The sequence below is a fragment of the Monopterus albus genome, unplaced genomic scaffold, assembly GCF_001952655.1.
Source record: "Monopterus albus unplaced genomic scaffold, M_albus_1.0 scaffold6.1, whole genome shotgun sequence".
NCBI classification, from domain to species: Eukaryota; Metazoa; Chordata; class Actinopteri; order Synbranchiformes; family Synbranchidae; genus Monopterus; species Monopterus albus.
The window spans coordinates 4,269,486-4,290,416 of record NW_018127886.1 but is presented as its reverse complement, the minus strand read 5'-3'; the positions used below and the strand labels follow the sequence as shown (position 1 = coordinate 4,290,416).

The following is a 20,931-nucleotide window of genomic DNA, read 5'->3' as shown; positions in this document are numbered from 1 at the left end:
AGTAGGCCTTCAAATCTGATTTAGTTCCACCAGTTTTGTCAGGAGGAGTGGGCTAAAATTCCAGCAACTTATTGTAAGAAGCTAGCAGAAGGTATCCCGAAACATTTGATCCAAGTTAAACAATTTAAAGGCAAATCAACAAAACACCAGAAATAAAATATAATATTGGGCTTGAATGTTTTATGAGTAATACAGTGACTAATAATTCATTTGTATTTTTTCACAGTTCTGCTGGCAAATGTAAGTGCTCTGTCAGCCATCCAGTACCTGCGTAAGTACGTCAGAAAGGAGGCAGCAGCCGCTGAGGAGAAACTGAATCACTCTGCCTCTGCTTCTTAATGCGTCATGGTTGAAATGATCTGTTTCCAAGAACCTGAGTCCTTCAAGGAATATGACAACTGTTTGATGTGTTGTTACATGTTTCCACTACATATTTGCCACTACATAAGTGCCTCTATAAAATGGAAATGGTGACAGGTTAACAGCTATTGTTTTGCTTCTTTTGACCTTTTAATGTCTGAAAGCTCTTGTATGAAATATAATTTGACCAAAGGCAGGATGAGACATATATTTATCTGCAACAAGCCTCAAGACAGGATCTAGACATTTGCAAATAAGATTTCAGTATGTACTGAAGGAAGATTAGAAGCAGGTTACAGCAGAGCTGTAGAGAACCGAGATGTTAAATAATGTGATAAATGGATTAACTTGAAGAATTTAGGATGGTGCTCTTTGTTTTTATTCCATTAATATAGCATATGCTCCTATCTAAAATGATTGTGTAAAACATTGTCAATAACTGAAAATATTTTACAAAATAAATGCTGATGATAATGAGATAATATGAGGTGACATCTGTTGTAATGTAAAACACTCAAAGTGTAACTCAGTTAGGGGACTATTCTGTGCCAGTATTATAGATTTTATATTATATTTTGTTTTATTTTTCATAACCTATAGATGACTGTACAGTATTTAATCATATGGCTTGCTCTGTGTGATTTCTTCTGGTTCATCTAAAGTAAACATATGCGTCCTGCTGTTTTTCCACAAGCACTTAGACCTGAAGTTGAAACTTTCAAACACTAGAGGGCGACAAAGCTCATACAAAAACCTGAACTGGAGTGTCACAGCTACTTGAGCTGCAGTTAATAAATGACAAGTGCTTATTCAAGTATTCAGAGAAGATCCTTTTTTAACCAAAGGAAGCTTTAGTAATAGGTTTGAGCAAAAGATCCAGGGTGTGCATCATTCATGATGGATGACATGTTTGCTGTTTGTTTTGTTAGTTTTGCTGTGTCCAGATATAATAAGTTATTTGATCTGCAGCTATCATTTCTCAGTACATTACTTCAAAACTTACAGTATTAACAGTATATTCTTTTCACATACAATAAGTTTAAGATTATAATTTGAACAAGACCAAATGGAGATAGTCATTGATTTATTGTTTTTCCAGTTTTATTTTAAAATATAAATAAACACCTCAAGCAAAAAGGAGAAAGGAAGCCACACAGATATCAGTACTCTGCAGTAGTGATAGCAATATTAAGATATTTAAGGCAGTCAGTCAGTCATCTATTTGCCTAGACAGTGTAGTATAATAAAATAATAAATGTATAACATTTGCAAAATATACATCCTTTACTAGAGCAAGCCCTGATGGAATGCCTTTTATAGGTTAAGTAGAAACAATAGGAACTATAAACATAACAGTATGCTAGAAAATACTGTATTAAAAATAGGACACTTGCACTACATATGAAAACTTCAGTGCAATTATGTAATACAGTAAAAAATAAAATTAAAGCTACACAGTTTGTACACTTTTTTTCTTGAATGCTACATATCAAACAGACAGCTGAAGTCTGTCTCTTATCACTTTCATTGTGTTGTTTTACCTATTCTTCTTCATATCTATGCCCTTTATTCCGTTACTTAACTGCCCAACATTTCACAATGCAGTTCATGGGATTGTTTTATTTTTATTTTTTTCCAGGCGGTCACTGCACTGCATAAAAATTACAGACTGTGCTAGTTGGCTTTTATTAGCCCTCTGACAGAGATCTGTTGTTTGCACACGTCCAGACAAGTGCCGACCTTTTTTTTTTTTTTTATGACCATCTCTGCTGCATTGCCATGGCACCGAGGCCCCTGGCCCCATAGTCTAATCCTGTCCAGAGCGACGAAATTCCACACGCTGGCTGAATCATTCCAGTATTACAGTCATACTCCCAAATGTTGTCATAGTCCATTTCCTGGTCATCTGGTTCTGTGGGTTCGAGGTATGAATGGTGATCTATAGGAGTGAGAGAAGATTCCCAGGCTTATAATTTCAAACAGTGAAAGAGAAAACCTCACCCTGACTGAATAAACTTTGACACAGTGCCCACAGTGCATTCTTATGATGTGATCGGCCTTGTCCCAACATACTGTATAACATTACTGTAAAACCGGTAGTGAACCATACTACTGCTACACCAGCTTCATTTATTATAATGGTACATAACATAAAACCTATCTGATAAAATGAATCAGTCTTAACATACTTAAGAATCAATCTACAATCCTCAGGTGAATTTTAGTTTTGTATGGATATGGGATAAAGGAGCTTGTAGATATGAGTGTAGCCCAGTTGTGTGCTGTCAGTCACAGTACAGGAACAGTGTTGTCTTATTCTGGGCTTGTCCCACATGGGACATGCACAAACAGCATTTAGAGCTGCACTAAGCTCCATTTCATTGGCACATTTACCAATGTCCTGCACTTTAAACTGTGGAGCCTTTAACTCTCTGTCTGCCTATGACCTACTCAAGAGTTAAAGCAATCCAAAGGGCCTCCAGTGTTTAATTTAAGCCATAATGGCGTGTGAGCAACCTTCTGTGTCCTTGGCGGTATTTAGAAAGGCTTTGCAGGGTGCTGACTTTTATAACTCACACTTGTGAGGAAATATTATACCACAGTGTTACAGCTGTGATTTGAAAGAGTGCTTATTGTTTCTCAGTAGAAATATACATTTTATCTAGCTGTGCCATGAAAATAAGCACTCTCTTTTTGTTTGACAAGTCAAAAATCCTTAAATGGTCTTGGTCAGGACCGTAAGCCTATAATCACTTATTATAGACAGTTGGACATATTTGAACTCTGAATCAAGACACTTGTGCTATACAAAACAGAGGAATGTTTCAGATTCATGATTGTGTGCTTTTAGATCTTACCTGATGAGTAACTGTAGGGCATCTGAGAGGTGTTCCTCACAGAGCTTGACGGGAGTATCATCTGTCAACAGATGTGAAAACAAAAGAACATTACTTCCTGTGTTCAACTATAACAAACATTGTCATATTTCCTGAAATATTTGTTTCATCTGTGGTACCTTTTCACATATCATTTGCAGAACAGGTACATACATTGGCTCTGCTGCCAAAGAGCATCGGTGATGCACTTGGTACCACTCCCAAAACTGGAGTGTGATAGGACATGAGTTTCTCCATATTTCTTACCTGCTCTTGTGCTTGGCCAGGCACAGGCAGTAACTTTAGTCTTGACACAGCCTCGGCTCTCTGCTCTGCTTGGCTCTGAGGAGTTTCCATTTCCAGACCCAGAGCCTGTCCCTGGGGATTGGTCAGAACCAGGCTTCTCCTGCAGCGCCTGCCCATGGGAGGGGTGTGGAGCTGGAAGGAAGAGGGTAGAAGCTGAGGGCCCTGCTGCGGCTGGTGCTCGATCATCTCTTGCCAGTTCTGGTGCTAAAGAACAGAGGGAGATGTGTCAAAGTAGTGCAGCTATAAGCATGAAAAACAGGAGTATAGATGATTAAGCATAAGTTCAACTGATACTCAAATAGATCTTTGGTCAATATGGATAAAATTGCACCGAATGAATTCTGGTAAACAACTCTAAATTTATAAATTTAGATTTAGTAATGGTTAAATTTTGAAATGAAAAAGTAACAACATACTATGAATGACCACTTTCATTAACAATCATAGCTGCCACTTGACCAAAGAGTAACAAATAAAATAAATTTGACTTTAGAATGGAAATGTACACAGATATTTATACATGTAAGTCAAAGATAAAGGTAGATGTTTAGCAGTCAGCCTGATTATGCAGACTTCCTGATGAAATTACTGGGCGTTGCTAAATCTTTGCATTGACAGCACCTGATTTTTCTTATGTGTGTGTATGTGTGTGCACTGCTCGATATTAGACAGACCACACAGGTGTAAAATGAACCTATGGATTCAGTATCATTGACCCACTTACCACTGGCCTGGCGTCACTCAGGGAGTAGATTTCAGGGCTACAGGGCTCATCGTACAGGGGTGACAAGGGTTGTCGCGGGGCACACATGTCAGAGTGGCGTTGGGGTGTGTTCAGGGAGGAGTTCAGGGATGTCTGAGGGGTGCTCCAGCTCTTAGACTGATTATAAAAGATTCAAACAGATCTGGGAGTTAGTTTAAAACACCATATCCCTGTCTCTTTATTTGTCTTGTCTTTCCAGCTCTTCAGGTTCACATAAGACAATCACATAAGCCATGCTTAGTTTTTGGATTTAGGATCATATTTCCGAGGAGACGTTTTGGACGAATACTATTCACAGTCTTCAGTACTTCTGGTCATCTGTCAGTGTTGTGTACAAAAACTGTACTCTTAACTGCAACGGTAATGTGGTAGTACCCCATAGGTATGGTAAATATTTTGTCATTGTTGGCTTAGGTTTTGTTTATGAACTATAACAGAGACTTCATTTCTTGCACAATCAAGTAGATTGACCTCTCCATCATACGTCACCATATGCATCATGACAACTCTCAGCCAAATGCATGGTGCATCTATTTTAGTTAGTGCACACATGATACGTAAAAAAAAAAAAAAAAAAAAAGTTGCCTGTCTCAAGGGGAATATCCAGTTATCAAGTTAGACGCCAGACTAAATTACCTTGACAAGCGGGGCCTTCTCCACCCGTTGTGGGTTGGCACGGTGCAGGGCAGAGTAGGGTCTGCTGTAGATCTGAGACGGGACTGAGCTCTCTGCAGGCTGGAGGTAGGAGCTGTGCTGCGGGGAGGAGTAGCGCAGTGAAAAAGGTAGTCGGTCACTCTCAGGCCTGGTGTGGGAAGACACACTGTTGGTCCTGCTGCCCAGGTGGGCAGTCTCACTTGAGCAGGGACGGCTGGAGTTGTACTGCAGGAACAGCAAATGCATATGGGGCTTTATGACACAGGTAGCATCAGGTACTTTAAATGTTGAGTCCTAGTAAAGCAACTAATACACAGTAAACTGTTTCTGTGACTTATAGTTTAAAGTTTTCTGCATCATTTTGTGTGTTGTTTTTTTTTTGTCTCCATCAATTTAATTGGGAGAGTGGTGGTTCAGATCAGAAGCTGGACAACAACATGTCTTCTGGGCACTGAGCCCTCTCCACTTTACATTAATTTGATGGGCAGTTGGCCTACATAGCCTGTCTCCTGGGGGGCTTTGGTCAAAATGTCCTGATAATGCAGAGTGCTGCTGTACCTCTTAGAGTTTGAAGTTATTAAGCAAACTTTTCAGCGCTGAATCAGCTTTTATGTGGAGTTGTGTTTATAGGTGGATGTTGTTTTGGGAAATCTTACTGACTTTGTTTTTACTGGAAGGTTTGAGGATTATCACCTGAGCCTTTGTAGCTATAACAGGAGTGGTTTGGTCTTTATAGCTCAATTAATAATTAACTTTGTAAAAGAAGGTGTTGCTGCTCAACTCCACCAACACGTTTTTTTTCTTTGCCATGTGCAGCTAATTCCTACTATAGTTACATTTGTGCAGTTAATTAAGTGTTGGTGTGTTTGAGTTCATCAATTCACACAGCTGGCTTACACAGTAGGGTTCGGTGTATCCTGGGGACAGAGGGTTGTCTTCATGAATGGGTAACTGAAGGTTGTGGGACCCGTGCCCACTCCGTGACTGGCTAAACTTTACAGACTCAGTTCGTCCTTGGCTGTTTCCACTCCACCTGTCAAACTGTGGAGCCTAGAGAATAAGGGATAAAAAAAAAATTATATTATAAATGAGTATGTCTGACCAAATGAGCAAATCTTGACCCTTTTTGTCTTTTACATGCTTCTGTTGGATTGTCTTAGTCATGTTAGATGTTAATTTACAAAAGAGGCAGGGCCATGTTATCAGTCTCCTTTCTCCTTTTCCTCATACTTGAATTCACTGCAGGTAGGTGAACCTGCAGGTAGGTGAACCTGCCTACCTGCAGGTTCACAAAGCAGGTGGAGCTCGATAGTTATGAATCATCAGGAGCTATGAACAGTAATTGTCCTTGTGTTTGGCCCATGAAAGGAAGGAGGGTGGACTTCACCTCTCTCTGTGTTGGGGTGTAGATTATGTCATACACAGGGGGCGGGGGGCTGAGAATGGGCACGTCAGCAACTTTAAAATGCTGGATCCATTCGCAGAACTCAGCCCTATCCAGACACGACACCACAATAGGGTTGATCAGCTTCCCTGTGAAGAGAGAAAAGGAGGACAAAGCCTGTCATTTGCTTCAGTTGCTCACTGGAATGTGATATAGTCAGATTGTCATTTACTGGGGATAAAACCAGCTCATTCATGGAGGGTTATGCTCTGTGACGCAAGTAAGTTCACTGAAAGGGCCACTTAGTGCAAACGTGCATAAGAATTTAAATTAAAATCCTGTTAACAAGTCTGTCTCAATGCCAGTGTGTAGTAGGGTAGCTCTCTGATTCAGTTTATTTACCTTCAATCATAAATGTGTTGGGTTTGACGTCTTGGCAGGGTGTGGTCACAGTGATCATGTTGAGCGGAAGCTTCCCCTGCAATCATAAGACTGTTAAGCACAGCTTTTTCATGGACACAATGGAAATACTGCACAGTGTGTACATAGCTTAGAATATGATTAAGTATAAGAGGAAAAGGTTAGTGAGTTCAGTAATACCTTATAGAAGAGCCCATCGTTCTCCTCTGATAGGATGATCAGCGTTGATGGGTACATCACCAATAGTCTGTCACTCTGTTCCTGTGGACATGGGAGCAGAGCTGCTGGTGAGCGTTATTCATGTGTGTAGTTGTCTCTTTTTGCAGTAATGGGATAGTATTTAATTATTTGCATCCATTAGTAGCATACTAGAGTCATTTATCTGCAATACCACTTGTATATAATCTCTATATAATTTTCAGTCATAAACAGGAAGGCAATGTTGCAACATTTCTAAGGCAATGAGGTATTGTGTGCTTGTGGAGATGAGCATTTTTCCCATTGAGTGCTAGATGAAAATAAAATTCTTGAGTCTGGCACAATGAAATCAAAGAGAAACTTAGAATTTTAACTTTCACATATCTGTCTTTGGAAGTACAGGTTATTATATTATGCAGGAAAGAATGACACCAAATACTTTCTACCAGAAGTACAAAACAAGCCATAATAATACATTTGTTATGCCTGAATGAAGATAAGACTATGAATAATACAAAGAATAGAGGCAACCTTGAGACCTAGTGCAAACACTGAGATACACCAGTGTTATCCTTTAATGCTCGGTTAAGAGGAACAAAATAAATGCCAGAAAGATCTTCAGTCAAACCAGTGAGGGGTATTTAAAGGTGCGGCGAGTTTATTTCTTTTCCTGCTTGGAGGGTGTGTCTGAAGAGACAGCTGACATTCCAGCTGTAAGGTGAGTTGAGTCACTGCAGGAGCCAGGCAAATACCTCTCACACACCCAGGCCCTAAATCTCACACACATCAGTAAGGCTGCCGCTGTTTCCCACAGAGAATTAATTGCAGATATTCAACCAAGCTCTGTCATTTTTATTGGTTGTTACAGTATGTGAAGCTTTATCAGCATTATTTATTTGTGCTCTTGTCTGAGTTGGTTAGCAAGGAGTCATATATTTCATCACTTGGTTTTAGGTGTCTGACACTGTGTTAAGCCTTAATAAGAAAATTTAAGATTATATTTGCAGAACAAGTTTCATTCGCCAAAAATATGCACTTGACCTGTTTCACTCACTCTTTACATTGTGCTGAGGCAATGTGTGTGCATTGCGCATTTGAAAAACCATGAGTCACCTGAATTTAGAAGTGATGTTATCCATTGTTTATAAAAATTCCCAGACTTTAAAAACATGTATGTATCATGGGTTACTGTCTGCTGCACTGTAGGTTTCCATAACAGTCAGTGATATTCAATTAAATGTGCCACAGAACAGGACAGCATTCATATGGAGGCTCAGTACACGAATTAAATGATGTTAACCCATTATTTGGCCCCAGAGAGGGGGTGTCAGGTCATGCTGTCCTAAATCTTCAGAGCCCCACAATAAGCAGCACCATTCTCCAGACCTAACGTACCCTTAGTACAAAGCTTCTCTTAACCCTTTCCTCACCCAAGCAAAGAGCAGATATGTGGCCTGACTCACACTGTTTGCATTGTATTTGCTCAGGTTGAGCAGTAGCTGGCCCAACCAGCTTGTAATGATAGTCACCTCTGAGAGCCAGGTTTGCTCAGTTGTCCAACCCCTGACACTGTTCTACCAGGATTGGCTAACAAAATAAGGCTGTTAACAATTCCATTGAGTCTGTAACTATATTATCACCAACATGAATACAACTTCTGTGTGGATGTAGGCGTGAAGGCAAGTCTACAAGGTCATCAGGTGGGCACCCTCTCACTAACTGGTGTTTTATTGACACTGAGAAGGCTCAACAGTGTGTTCCAGTGTCCCAGAACCAACCCCCTTTGCCTGCACCCACATACCCAACACAATCCTTCATCTACTCAGGCTATTTCAGGCTAACTGTTACTAAACACTCAGAGCAGGGATAGTATGTTTTACTTCTGTGTGATATTAATAGTGATTATTTCTTGATAAGTAATGATGTTGTACCTGACAGGGCAGGTGCTGCAGTCTAACTTTGGTTACATAGGTGATGAGGCCCAGGCTGTCCCGCTGAGAGCCCTCCCACTCATAGATTGGCTCTCTGTTGATGGAGTTCCTCAGCTCCTCTCTGCCTTCAGGAGCCTCACCCTGGTTTAACTATAGTAGGTACACACAGGATAACAGAGAGAATCAACATGGTCAGTGTGAACAGAGCACTGCCGTTAAGCAAAATTAAACATGTTAATGTGGCTGTTTTTTCATAAAGCTTCCAAGCTAAGGCTTATAAAAGCATCATCAGTTCAGTTATGACACATCTAGGTTAATGTGTTTCATCAGTCATTTCCCCACCTGTGGGTGTGGAGTCAGCTCCTTAACACTGTGCAGCTGTGAGGGTTAGTTTAATGTAGGATGTGATGTGGTCAAGGCCACAGCGAGACCTAGTTGACTCACCAAATCTACATGCTCACACACATCCTGTTATATCAGAAGTGGTTGTAGCCAAAGTATTGTCTTGGCTAATCCACCAGGTGGATAAGAAAATGACCACATCTACTGTATGTTAAGAATTGTTGCAGCTTGATGTAATGTAATATAGGATATAGGGAGCAAGGTGGCATCAAGTGTTGGTGAACTTACTTTCACTCTAGTGTAGTTTTCAGGTGCAATTGCAGTGCCTCCATTGACCTCAATATTTTCTTTGAGCAAGCCAAACCATAGGTCCATTTCTTTTTGGTTGGCACAGTAGACGATGATGGGGTTAAGGCTGACACCTGCAGGGTGCAAAGGTTACAATCTCAGAAAGTGTCAAGAAAAGCTCTCTGCCATGGTGGTGAATCATTAATGGGGTTCACACTCTGCTTCACAAGTTATACAGTAAGTACAATAAATATTAACACATGCTCAGGACAGTAAACCAAATGTAAGACCTATTGTGGAAGATCCTCCTTGACATGCTTTGTTTGGCATTTAATCTAATTTATTCTAATCATAGCAGACTATCCCTCCCACACACTGCTTCCCCATGAGGAATGAGAGATGAAAAGAGCTGGAATCTCCCCTCTGTATCAGTCCCACACATACCAGAGATAAGCAGCACAGATTCCAGCCCCATGGCTTTGTACTGTGATTGTCTGGAACCATGACCTGCTCACTGCTCCCTAATAAGGAGCTACCCTGAACTCATGTGTTGACTGTCTCTTCATTCCAACTCTTAATAGTAGACCTTGATCATACTCCCTTGAAAAGTTGTGTTTTTCCAAAGTGCAAGCAAGACGAGCGATGTGAAGGCTCTTGGGACTGGAAGGACATAATCAGACTGTTTCTCATTCAGACGTGTAGTCAGTTTAAAGAGGTCAGTAGCTAGTGTTAAAGGAATCAACTATCAATTCACATCACTACACGAGAGCTCTCACTTGACTCAGAATTTTGTCACACTTCCTCTACATAAATTCCATCAGTGATTCATCCCATAAGGTAAATAACAGTTTACACTGAACACTGAAAACACTTGAAACAATACCCTAAAATAATAATCTTATTCTGGGAAAGGAGTGTCAATATTGTGACAGCAGAGATGTTTCAGAGTTCAGTGAAATAGTAATGATAAAGTAACAAACAAAGAAACCTTACACTCTTCATGACTGGGATCGACTTTTCACACAGATGTTTCTTTCTTTCTTTCTTTTTTTTTTTTAAGACCAAAACCCCCAGATCCTTGATTTCTATCTTTATGTAATGACATCAAATTTCAGAATGCTCTGTCTGCTCAAAGTTCAAAAGCTAAGTGGCATTTTTGCAAAACATTAAGATAAGCACTTTTTGGAATGTGCCATAGATTATATGCAGTAACGAGATTAAGAGCGGTAGCTAGGCATGTCTGTGCAACAGCTGGGCTGACAGAAATGCACCTGTTGTCTAACAAGTGGGGCCTTGAAGGCTGGTTTAGACCTCTGACCAGGGGTGAATAGGGGCTTAGCTCTAGTTAGTCTTGGGGTTGAGTGGAAGTGAAGAGGGTCATGGCACCTTTGAATCACTGGAATGTGACAGTATAGGAATAGCATGTGGTTTCTTTCTGGATTTTAGGCAATGAGACTTTTTTTAAATTTTATTTTGATGACAGGGACAAATGAGCCAAAGACCAAAACACTTGCGCAGCCGTCTTCCATCTGTTGAAGTTTGAAAGCAGCCACTGACTTGTCAACATCCTACTGGATTAGCTGATTCCAGTCTGAGTAATAGATTTGCTATATTCAGCTCAACCAATAGAAGTCAATACAGGTAATTATGCTCGCATTCTTTCTAGTGACGTTGAGCTCACCGTTTATTTGAAAGGCGAAATCCTGGGGTTGGCTGTGGTTGCAGTTCTGTTGCAAGTTGCAGATGGTGATTTCTTTCAATGGAAGAGTTCCCTGTGCACCAGAGAACAAAGTTTTGTCAGGCGTTTTTGGACAAAAACATTCTTTAATTCACTTAAAAAAGCCATCTTTGCAACATTTCCCTTGCTGCCCTGCTCTCTATATTTTTGTCCTCCCCAGCTACATACAGGAGAGGGTCAGAATATTAGGAACACCTCTGAATATAATGTAGTCCTGTACAACACCACCTTTAACTAAGGCTACCTGAGTGCCTCTTTGTTGATTTCCACAACACACTTCAATAATAAACATATAATTGAATATATATATTTATGACAACTTTACCAAAAACTGAAACATTTTGAGCTTCAAAACACAGATGTTAAGGTAGAAGTGTTGCATTGAAGTGCATACAATTGTACAGGTGTACCTAATAAAGTGGCTGGTGGGTGTGTATAGACATAGAAATGAACTCTGAAGAGACAGTAAAAGATGACTAATGCCAGTCATACGTATGAGACAAGTGATGAAGCATAATCTTTCTTTGTTTACTAACACACTGGCACGCATGTCAGGAGTTATGATGATGTAACAAAAACTGCTCCACAGCAGCCACAGCAGTATCAATACTATAAAAATGTATCCTGAAAAGTTGATACTGAGGAATCATTTTAAGGAAGAGATGTGATTGTTGTTATAATTGCCTGAGTTAATAAAAAACCTACTTGGTATGTCAGTCCAGTTGTGTTGTTGGATACAAAATGAAGGTGTGTCTGGAAGAGATCCAGGTAGCAATCATGTATATCCTGCAGAGATAAGTAAAAGCGAAGGGTTAAAATGTTATACGTACAGTATTGATCAAATGAGTCTGGACTGAAAATCAGTGTCTTGCAATTCAGGGTTTAAATTCAGCCCAAACAGAAACAGTACCTGCTTTCACAGACTGGCACACTTTCAGTTACAAAACTAATTGATAAAATCAGCTGGTTTAATGTTGATGAAATGAAACTGTGAAGACACGAAGACACCTCTGGGAGCCCTTTTTGATGTTGTCTCAGATGACGAAAGGGTCATATTTTAAAGCCAAATAAGCTTCATGACTGCAATCTTAAGATTAACTGTTCTTTAAATCAGTGCCAGGGGTGATGTCTGTTTTTTTTTTTTTTTTACTTCATGTTAAAACATCTTATATCCATCATCTGTGGAGCACCCATAGGAAATGTTGTGATATACAAGGAGAGACAAGGATTCCTCTTAAAGCATTTTCTTGTATGGCAACAAAATGTAATTTAAATTGACTAGTTTTTTCTAATCCTCTCTTTCTAATGGTTTAATGGCTTTCTTTGTCAACACTTACACATTATGTTTCCTTTGCATTATTGTTTTCTGTTATAATATAGAGAGTGTTCCTTTGTCATCATGACGCCATTCCTTCATTCAATCTTTTCTTTGTGATTTTTGACAGCTGTGTCATAGTTCTTACAAATTGCAGTTCCCACAGTGAGGAGCCGGCATGTCCTGTATCAGTCCCTGGGATCAGAAGCATTCTCTCTACCCTGAGGTTTTCTCTCAGAGGTGTTTCACAACAGCCACCGAAGTGAGCATGTCCAAACACAGGTTGCGGTCTGCTGTGTGGAAGACTGATTGTTCACATCCAGCCACCACGTCAATGCAGCAAGGAGTTTCGGTGTGCTTGGTGGCCGTAGAGCAACATCCTGTTACTTCCCAGTTGTTTTTTTTTTTTTGGTTTTGACACTGGTTCACGCGGATGACTGATACGATGTGTCATTGTAGGCTTGGTCATTGTTTAAGACCTCATTAACCACTATGAGGATTGTGCAGCATGACCTTGTTTTCTTTACAGTGCTGTTACTTTCCTGTTGTTTCAACGTGGAGTTATTAAAAAGTTATTTTGTTCCACTCACCTGGCAGTGGAGGAAGCGGAAACGAACTTTGGAGCTGTGAATCATCCGTCCATAATTCTTCACATTGATGCTGCTCTTCTTCCAGCCACTGGCTGGGTCATAAGGAAACGGAGGATCCCATTTTATGTTGTCTATCGTCTCCAGATCTTTAGAGGACATTTCCTGCAACCAGTCGTAATGTTAGTGAAGTTTAGATGCGACATGAATAAACCAGTTAGACCTGTTATTAAACTCATTCACAGACATGGCAGTTAACAGTCACATACAGGTTGACATGTATAGGAGATTAGGTTTTTTCTGTGATATGCAGATGACTGTGTTTCCTGTTATTGCCGTTTCCTACAAGCTGATGGAGCTTCTTACCTTCCTTGGTGTCACAGTACACAGGATATTGATGATGCTGTTAGATTTCTCCTGTCCCTCTTGGGGATTATTCTTGCGAAACAAGCGGCTGCTGCATGAGAGATAGAGAAAACTTGTTAACACTCACTCTTCAATGTTTACTTTCTATTCCATGTTTGCTTTTCAGTTGTCATCCCAACTGCAAAGTCAACCAGGAACATCTCAACCCTTAACGGAATTGTTAGATGGAGAGTTGATCTACATACAACACTCTTTGTCCTAGTGTTTTGCATATCACAGTCAGGGTCAGTGACGTATTTCTTTGTTTAACCCTATTTTTTTCAGAGTAATCAAGTGATGCACTGAATCTTGACCTACTGACTGTGTTACATTTTCACAGCAGCTTAATGACTTTTAATCATGTTTTGTGACTCATGTCATATAAATAAACCAGGACCCATTTTTTTGTCCTCAGTCCATCAATGCCAACCATTTAAACAATAAGAACAATCAGGACTTGTGCTTTTGATAGTGAGGATATGCACAGGCAAATCAGCATTCAATGTCCCTCTTTGTTTTGCATGAGCCTCATCTGCAACCATTAGTGTCACATCTTTGTGTGGAAGCTCCCTCGCTGCAATGATAAGACTTGAGGACTGCGATCTCAGCTCGTAGTTTATTTGCTTATCTGCACATATGAGTGCCAGTGTCTTCAGGGCAACAGTGCAGGCTTTTGTTTGCATGGTGGGAATCAAGGTCTGTCTAGTCAGGAAGTCCATGTTCAGCATCAATCATTGATTAGTGTGTAGTGAATGATGCTATTCCATTGAGTGAATCCATTTAAATTTTACTCTCAGAGAGAAAAATATGAAAACCATGCCCAATGATGCAACCTGTAGTTGCAAACTGAAAGAGGAATGTAGATATTAGACAGGTAGTGGATTTGCACACCCAGCATTCTCCAAGTCACTTGCATTCAGTGCCACTCACTCCCCCTCTCTGGGGAAAATACCTGAGCTTCATCTGATTCAACAACACAAAGAGTAAGATACAAGGGAAACAGGAACACTGAATGTATTGTTCATACTGAACCCTGAGTCCACCTTCGAAGTTGTATCATTGCTCAAGCCTGAGCCATTGGGTTTTTGAAAGTCAATGGTTTTTTGAGTGTTGCCCTGCCTTTTTTTAATTTGAAAGCTAAGAATCATCACACAGCAGAAGCTAATTAGAATCAGATGTGGTGGTCCATCAGAGTGGGCTGTACTAAGCTTGACATGCCCAGGCATATAATCCTTAAGAATTAAAGAAAGCCAGACAGACAACCAAGTATAACCCGTCAATGCTCGACGTTTCCTGTATTTATGTTCAAAGCCTTCAGGCCAGATCCCTACAAGCTATTATCTAATATGTCAAGAGTCATAAACCAGATCATTTAATAACTATAACTGCCCACTTGTGATCTTGATAATGAATGGAGGTCAGGTCTTAATTCTGGAGGGAAACCAGATTCACTGACAGCTGGCAGATCATTTTCTCAGAGACGCAAAGATGTGCAAATGGTAGCTGGATCATTGACACTGTTGGCCAGACAGGCACCACTCAGGCATGACACCGGGACTGTCCTGTATTATCATATGATCCTGACCCTGGCCTCACAAAACTCACAACCTCCATCTAACCCCACTGCTTTAAACCCTGAGAAATCCCAAGAATTCCTTCCAGCTGAAATGCAGGGTCTAAAATGACAAACGGCAGTTGGGTGTGCTCTGTGTAGGGCAAATACACCAACAGAAGTACAGTCAGAATACCTGGATAAATTGGATAGTTCCTACCTGTTTCTGCGTATGAAACTCTTGCTGGAAAATCTGAAGTTGTGCTGGGGTACACATGACATGCTGCTCCCCATGCTGCTGTCCTCTGTGGGGCTTTGCGCTTCTCTGTAGATAAACCGTACTCCTTCTGTGATGGATGAGTGTAATTCAAGAGTGCAGTACACTCCTAGCTGAAGTCAGACTTGTAATGAAGGAAAACAGGGCAGTGTGAGAGCTATTGAGTCACACGTGACAGTGTGCCTGCGTAAAAAGGGTGGAGTTTGGGGCTGTGCCAAAGGCTTTTTGTATTGTGAATAATCAGCAGGACTCACACCTTCTTTGAGTTGCCTCTGTGCTTAATCAATCCCAACAACAAAGACAGGGGGGTTCATGGAGAAGTATGCCATTTCACACCTTCCAGGAGCCAAATGGCGCTCACTGTTGGGTCACTAAACACACTGGATGGTGTTTGTCAATCAAAGGGCTAGATGGGAGCTTCCACTGGCATGCCCAGACATGAAAAATGATTGCAGACTTAAGTAGTCTATATATTATCGGCCCACATACTTTAAACGCATCAGTGTCATTTTGAAATGTAAGTATATAAGAAGATTTATAGTACCTGTAAATTATACTGTATATTTAAGTTGTTTTTCCTAGTAAAACATCACTGTGATATTTGCCTTTAGTCCTTGATCACGTTTTGATCAGTCTGACAGTGGGATGGCAAAGGAGGACGCTTGTTCATTCAAGGGTTCTAATCTTCATAAGTCAAGAGGTTTATGCAGTCATCTTTTTTGCATGTAAGGAGCTTGTTGTTAAATGAGATACTGAGATATCAACCACCTAAAAGTGAAACTCACTTGAACAACAAGACAATTCAGTCTTTGTTCATCTGAATTTAAGGTATTATAACGTATATTGTGAAGTTAATCCGATTCAGTCAAATTAGCTTTTTTAACTTTCCCATTTAGGCCTATTAGAAGTTAAGCTAATAATAATAGGTTTGGGTTGCAACATTCATGACTCACTCTAGAAAGCATGTAATTTTCCAGGGTTGGTCATCTTAACAGTGACAAGTGGTCTTATCAGACAGACAGAGGAGTCAAACCCTCATGACCGTCTTGTGTTTGCTTATTAATTAGCTCACTATCTGTGGCGAGCTGCTGTATTCTACATGCACTGCTTGCTGTCATCTAATGTCAACCTGTTTGACCAGATTTTTAAAATGGATGCACCTCAGGCAGCAACAGTCATCAACTATAGACTCATTGTCATGTCCGCCCTCCAAGATAGTGTGTTATTGTTCTTTAAGAACCCTGTTTGATGAGCCCCAGAGCTCTTGATAAGGTCAGGTAATTTAATCAGTATAGAATACTGAACTGCATGTGGTAAAATATCTTGGTAAGTGACTGACAAGATATAAAGCAACCCAAAGAAAATATATTGTATCATATATATATAGTAAGTAGAAATAGTAAAGTAGAGAAAGTAATGAGATAAAATTGGCACAGCCAGCAAAAGCACACTATGAAATTTGTCCTAATGTATCACAACTAGGCTTATTTTAATGATCCAACAAGGACAAAAAGGTTTTATTAATTATAGGACTCTTCTCTCTTGAGAACTGTTTCCTAATTTAATCTAGATATGCAGCCACGTTAGCCAGTGTTAAAAACAGGCAATTGATTGCCAGCTAATTAAGATTTATTCTTATTTTGCTATATATTTTCATATATTCATTTGGGTAGCAGGTACTAAGCCACATTTTTTTAACAACAGCAAATATATGGGGTAAATTGATTTGGTTTCTTTTAAATCCCATAAGCAATTTAAATGAGACCTGGCACTTGGCTGAAAATATATAAAATAAATCAAAGGCAAAAAAATGCCATAGTTCACACTGAGCATTTACTTTCAGGTTTTCAGAAAATAAATATACAGTATCTGTGTATTGCCCAGGTAGCTGTTTGATAACCCTGTTCCTATTTTATTTGATTTGGATCATTTGAAAGTAATCAGATTATTTTACTAGCTAATCCATGTAATTCAGCCAGTAATGTAATCGACATGTATGTAAAAATACCTATCTGGTCTTGTTGTGGATCATGATGGTAAAGCAGGAAGATGAACCTGAAAATACATGCAGCCAGCGTAGTGACTCACCTCCCTTTCACAGAATCCCTTAAATATAAGCCAGCTAACTAGGAAAAACACCCAGGGACTTTTTTTTTTTACTGTGAGGTCAATTAAGTTTCAGTTGGATGTCTCAGGTGAGATGCATCATCCAGACTTTAACAGTATCAGGATTATTTGGTGGACTATTTCCCAGTAGTTTCACCTGTCATTGCTCAAGACAGCTATAGAACAATATGTACAGTATAAACCCCAGAGTGGAGTTTGCCATAAAAATAAAAATCTGTCCTAAGAAATACAGCAAAATATTGGAAGCTGCCTTAAACTAATCAGATGAATGTGTATTTTTTTATTATCATTAATGTTCCAACAGTGTTGCCGCAACATTAAGGAACACCAAGTATACCATGCTGTTGATGATACAACCTCAGCGAGTTTGAAGGCAGCATCATGAAGTTCTCTTCTGAGGCCATTCTTAGGCCATACTGTACATTTTTACCAAACTAGTGACAAACCAAATCTGCCTCTATTTTTCAACTATTCAATAATTTGGCTCTGGTGTGTAATGAGTGTTACAGCCTCAGGTGATGGATATGCCTCAGATTTAGCAGGGCTGCCTATAACCAGTCTGACAGCCAATCCGACAAGCATGCCTTTGTCATACAATGTTTGGCAAAGTGTGCAAGGGAGAGAAAGTAGATTGGAGTCTGTCTTCTGTGATCTCTGTTTTCATTCTTCTGTTGTAACATTTCTGTTGTTTTCATTAGTTTTGTGTGCACCAAGTACAATGTTTGCAATAGCTTGAGGTCAGACTGTCTGAAAGCTTGCACCCTATGGCTCAGTTTTGAAGTGAGACTGTTAGGAATGGCATTGAACACTTTTGTTTGACGTGGGACAGCGTATACAGGATTGTACAAAGTAGATAGTTTGAAGCAGCCTTTCTGGGTCTCTGGTGAGGCCAGCAGCAAATGAACCTGTTGTTATATAACTCACTTTGTGGGTCAGTTTAGATTACTGCATTAGATTTCACTCCTACAGTTTTGTGTCACATTGCTTAACAGGAAGGGGAAATGCCAGGTGCTTTGCCAAAAGCAGCACTGTGTATCTAGAAAGAGAACTAACCCATTCATTGTTTCCTGTTCCGTTTTGTATGATGGGGCTCAAGATTCCTGAATGAGCTGTTTCCTTGCATTTGCACACACAGTTTGCTATTAAAATTTATGTTGTATATCTCAAATTTTCAGTATATGTTTACTAAAATAATATATATCTCATTGTGCCTCCTTTAGATCAGACTATATGTAATTGTACCATTCTAAATTATAGTTAATTCGGAATGGAGTTTACACCATCTCTTTAATTTTATTGGCTGTATCACATCTGTTCAAAAGCAGAAACCTAAATTCAATTTTTATAATCTCATTCCCTCCTTGTGTGGTAGGTTGAACTTTGGCTCTCCCTGAGAAGTCACTTGCTGGTATTTATCCATACTCAGTGGGTGACTTCAGTGGTGCTAAAGTCACACCTCAGGCCACTTAAACGGAGTCTGGATATGAGGCCCCCAACATCAGGTGTCCAACAGAGAGTCTGCCGTGCCAAAGTTCTCACACAGGATAACTAAAGAAATCTTAATTGGACCCTGGCCCTCCTTTGAAGACGAGATCAGTCAAAGTCTGATTAATTGTTTCTAAATTCAGTCTATGTCTTTTTGTCACATACCACAAGCTTACCTGATTATAGTAAACTAGTGAAATCATCAAAAAGAACTATTTATTTAGAGGTAACGAATATGCACATAGACACAGACATGCAGAAAATATTTTTAATCCATAACTTTCACTTCTAAAAATGCAGCAAAACAAATTAGAAGAATGTGTTGTGACAGCATGTCAAACAAGGTTCATGATTTCCTTGAAGCTGTTGATGTCTTAACTGTTAAAAACAAACAAAAAAAACTGTGGCTGGCTGCAGTTATCAACCTATAATGCCATGTAAATACTTTCATTTTTGTATCTTTGTTAAATATAATCCATACTGCAAATAAATAGAAGGAATGATAGATATAAAGAGAGATAGATACTTTATTACAGACTCAAGGTCCAGATGTATAAATACTAAAAAACAATTAAACCACAGAACAATCAGCAATAAATAACAATAAAAAGACAACCAATAAACGACTACCCTTTTAAAAGGCAGGTATACCAGTGTTTCCGAAGTACTGAAGTATATCGCATGTCACTATATGCAATATTAGTCAGCAATAAAACAATGTTGTTTCCAGAACTATTCAAACGACAAATAAATTTATACATCAAATTCCTTAAAACAGCAGATAGTGTACTGATCCGAGATGACACAAACAATTCACTGGCACTCATCCATCTAGGCTTTTTCAATAATAACCTCAAGGCGTCATTATAGGCCACTGTCAGTTTCCTAAGACTGCCTTTTTTATAATTATACCATAGATGAGCAGTGTACAGGGAGGTACAGTACGCTCTAAACAAAGTCAATTTTACTCCATCCGAGCACGAACCAAATTTCCGAACCAACACATTTGCTTGTGCATACAACATGCGGCACTGCCGATACATATCCCCATCATCAGACAAGCAATCATTATAACATGGCCCAAGTACTTAACTTCATTACACACAGTTAAAATGTTACCAGATAACTTAAAAAAAGGGAATGCAAGGGACATGTCCTCTTTTGTGTGGCATATCATAATAACACTTTTAGCAGAATTGTATTTGACATGGTGAATTCAAGTATTGTATGAATATATAAAAATACATAACTTTGGGAAATTAAAAAAACTGATGGTAAAGCCAACATGTTTACATATTGTTAAATGTTTTCTGTTAGTGTTGCTTAGGATGCACGTGCAAATACTGCTTTATTCTAACAAACAGAGCAGCCGTCTTGTGTTTAGCATGTCGTGATTTTTTTTCTACATTTTACATTTAATGTACCAGTGTTATAATTTTGCAGTTTGTAGACTCAAGCAGGCAGTTACCATCCTGTGGAGATGTGAAACTAACAAAATGTAATTAATGTTTATCAAGAATAGAATTGAATACATGTGAATAATACTATTAGTTAAATATTTGAAATTGAGTGGAACAACCATAAGGCTTTATACTTTTTCATCAACCCACTGAACTTAATTAAAACCTAATTTACTGTTGTTTTAACTAGCCCATTTGCTATTCTACTCCTTCATTCCCCTATCTTATAATTGGTCTATTATATTTTACTGTTTTACTTGTCTGATATCTTTGTCCAGAAACATGCAAGTTGTCTGACATTACCTTAAAATGGTTTTGTAACAATTGTCAAACATCTTTCAAACCTGAAACACACTGTAATTTGGTTCTTTAATTACATCTACTTTTTGAATTGAGTAGTTGTTACTTGGCTGCAGAGATATTGTATTGTAAAGTGTTTCTGTTAATTTGTCCACCCACTGTG

The 20,931-nt window shown here is 39.3% G+C and overlaps 2 protein-coding genes across 3 annotated transcripts in view; one reads left to right on the top strand and one right to left on the bottom strand.

The window, feature by feature from the left end:
• Window positions 1-20,931, top strand: part of noc2l (NOC2-like nucleolar associated transcriptional repressor) — a 70,296-nt gene that overhangs the window by 10,900 nt on the left and 38,465 nt on the right. The gene's annotated exons all lie outside the window — the stretch shown is intronic.
• Window positions 1,492-15,492, bottom strand: plekhn1 (pleckstrin homology domain containing, family N member 1). The gene is made up of 16 exons (XM_020614785.1): window positions 15,340-15,492; window positions 13,529-13,619; window positions 13,166-13,327; window positions 11,966-12,046; window positions 11,204-11,294; window positions 9,523-9,656; window positions 8,893-9,042; window positions 6,944-7,024; window positions 6,746-6,821; window positions 6,347-6,492; window positions 5,857-6,009; window positions 4,942-5,184; window positions 4,267-4,422; window positions 3,504-3,746; window positions 3,219-3,279; window positions 1,492-2,299 (listed from the first exon to the last, which is right to left on the bottom strand). Exons 1-16 carry the CDS (start codon window positions 15,411-15,413, stop codon window positions 2,115-2,117), a joined length of 2,127 nt encoding a protein of 708 aa, XP_020470441.1. The 5' UTR covers window positions 15,414-15,492; the 3' UTR covers window positions 1,492-2,114.

Coding starts and splice junctions, on each gene's coding strand:
- plekhn1 (XM_020614785.1), bottom strand. CDS start 15,413: ATGGGGAGCAGCATGTCATGTGTACCCCAGCACAACTTCAGATTTTCC. Junction 11,295..11,965: donor CAACTGGACTGACATACCAA/GTAGGTTTTTTA, acceptor TCTGGTGCACAG/GGAACTCTTCCATTGAAAGA. Junction 7,025..8,892: donor TGCAGCACCTGCCCTGTCAG/GTACAACATCAT, acceptor CCATGTCCACAG/GAACAGAGTGACAGACTATT.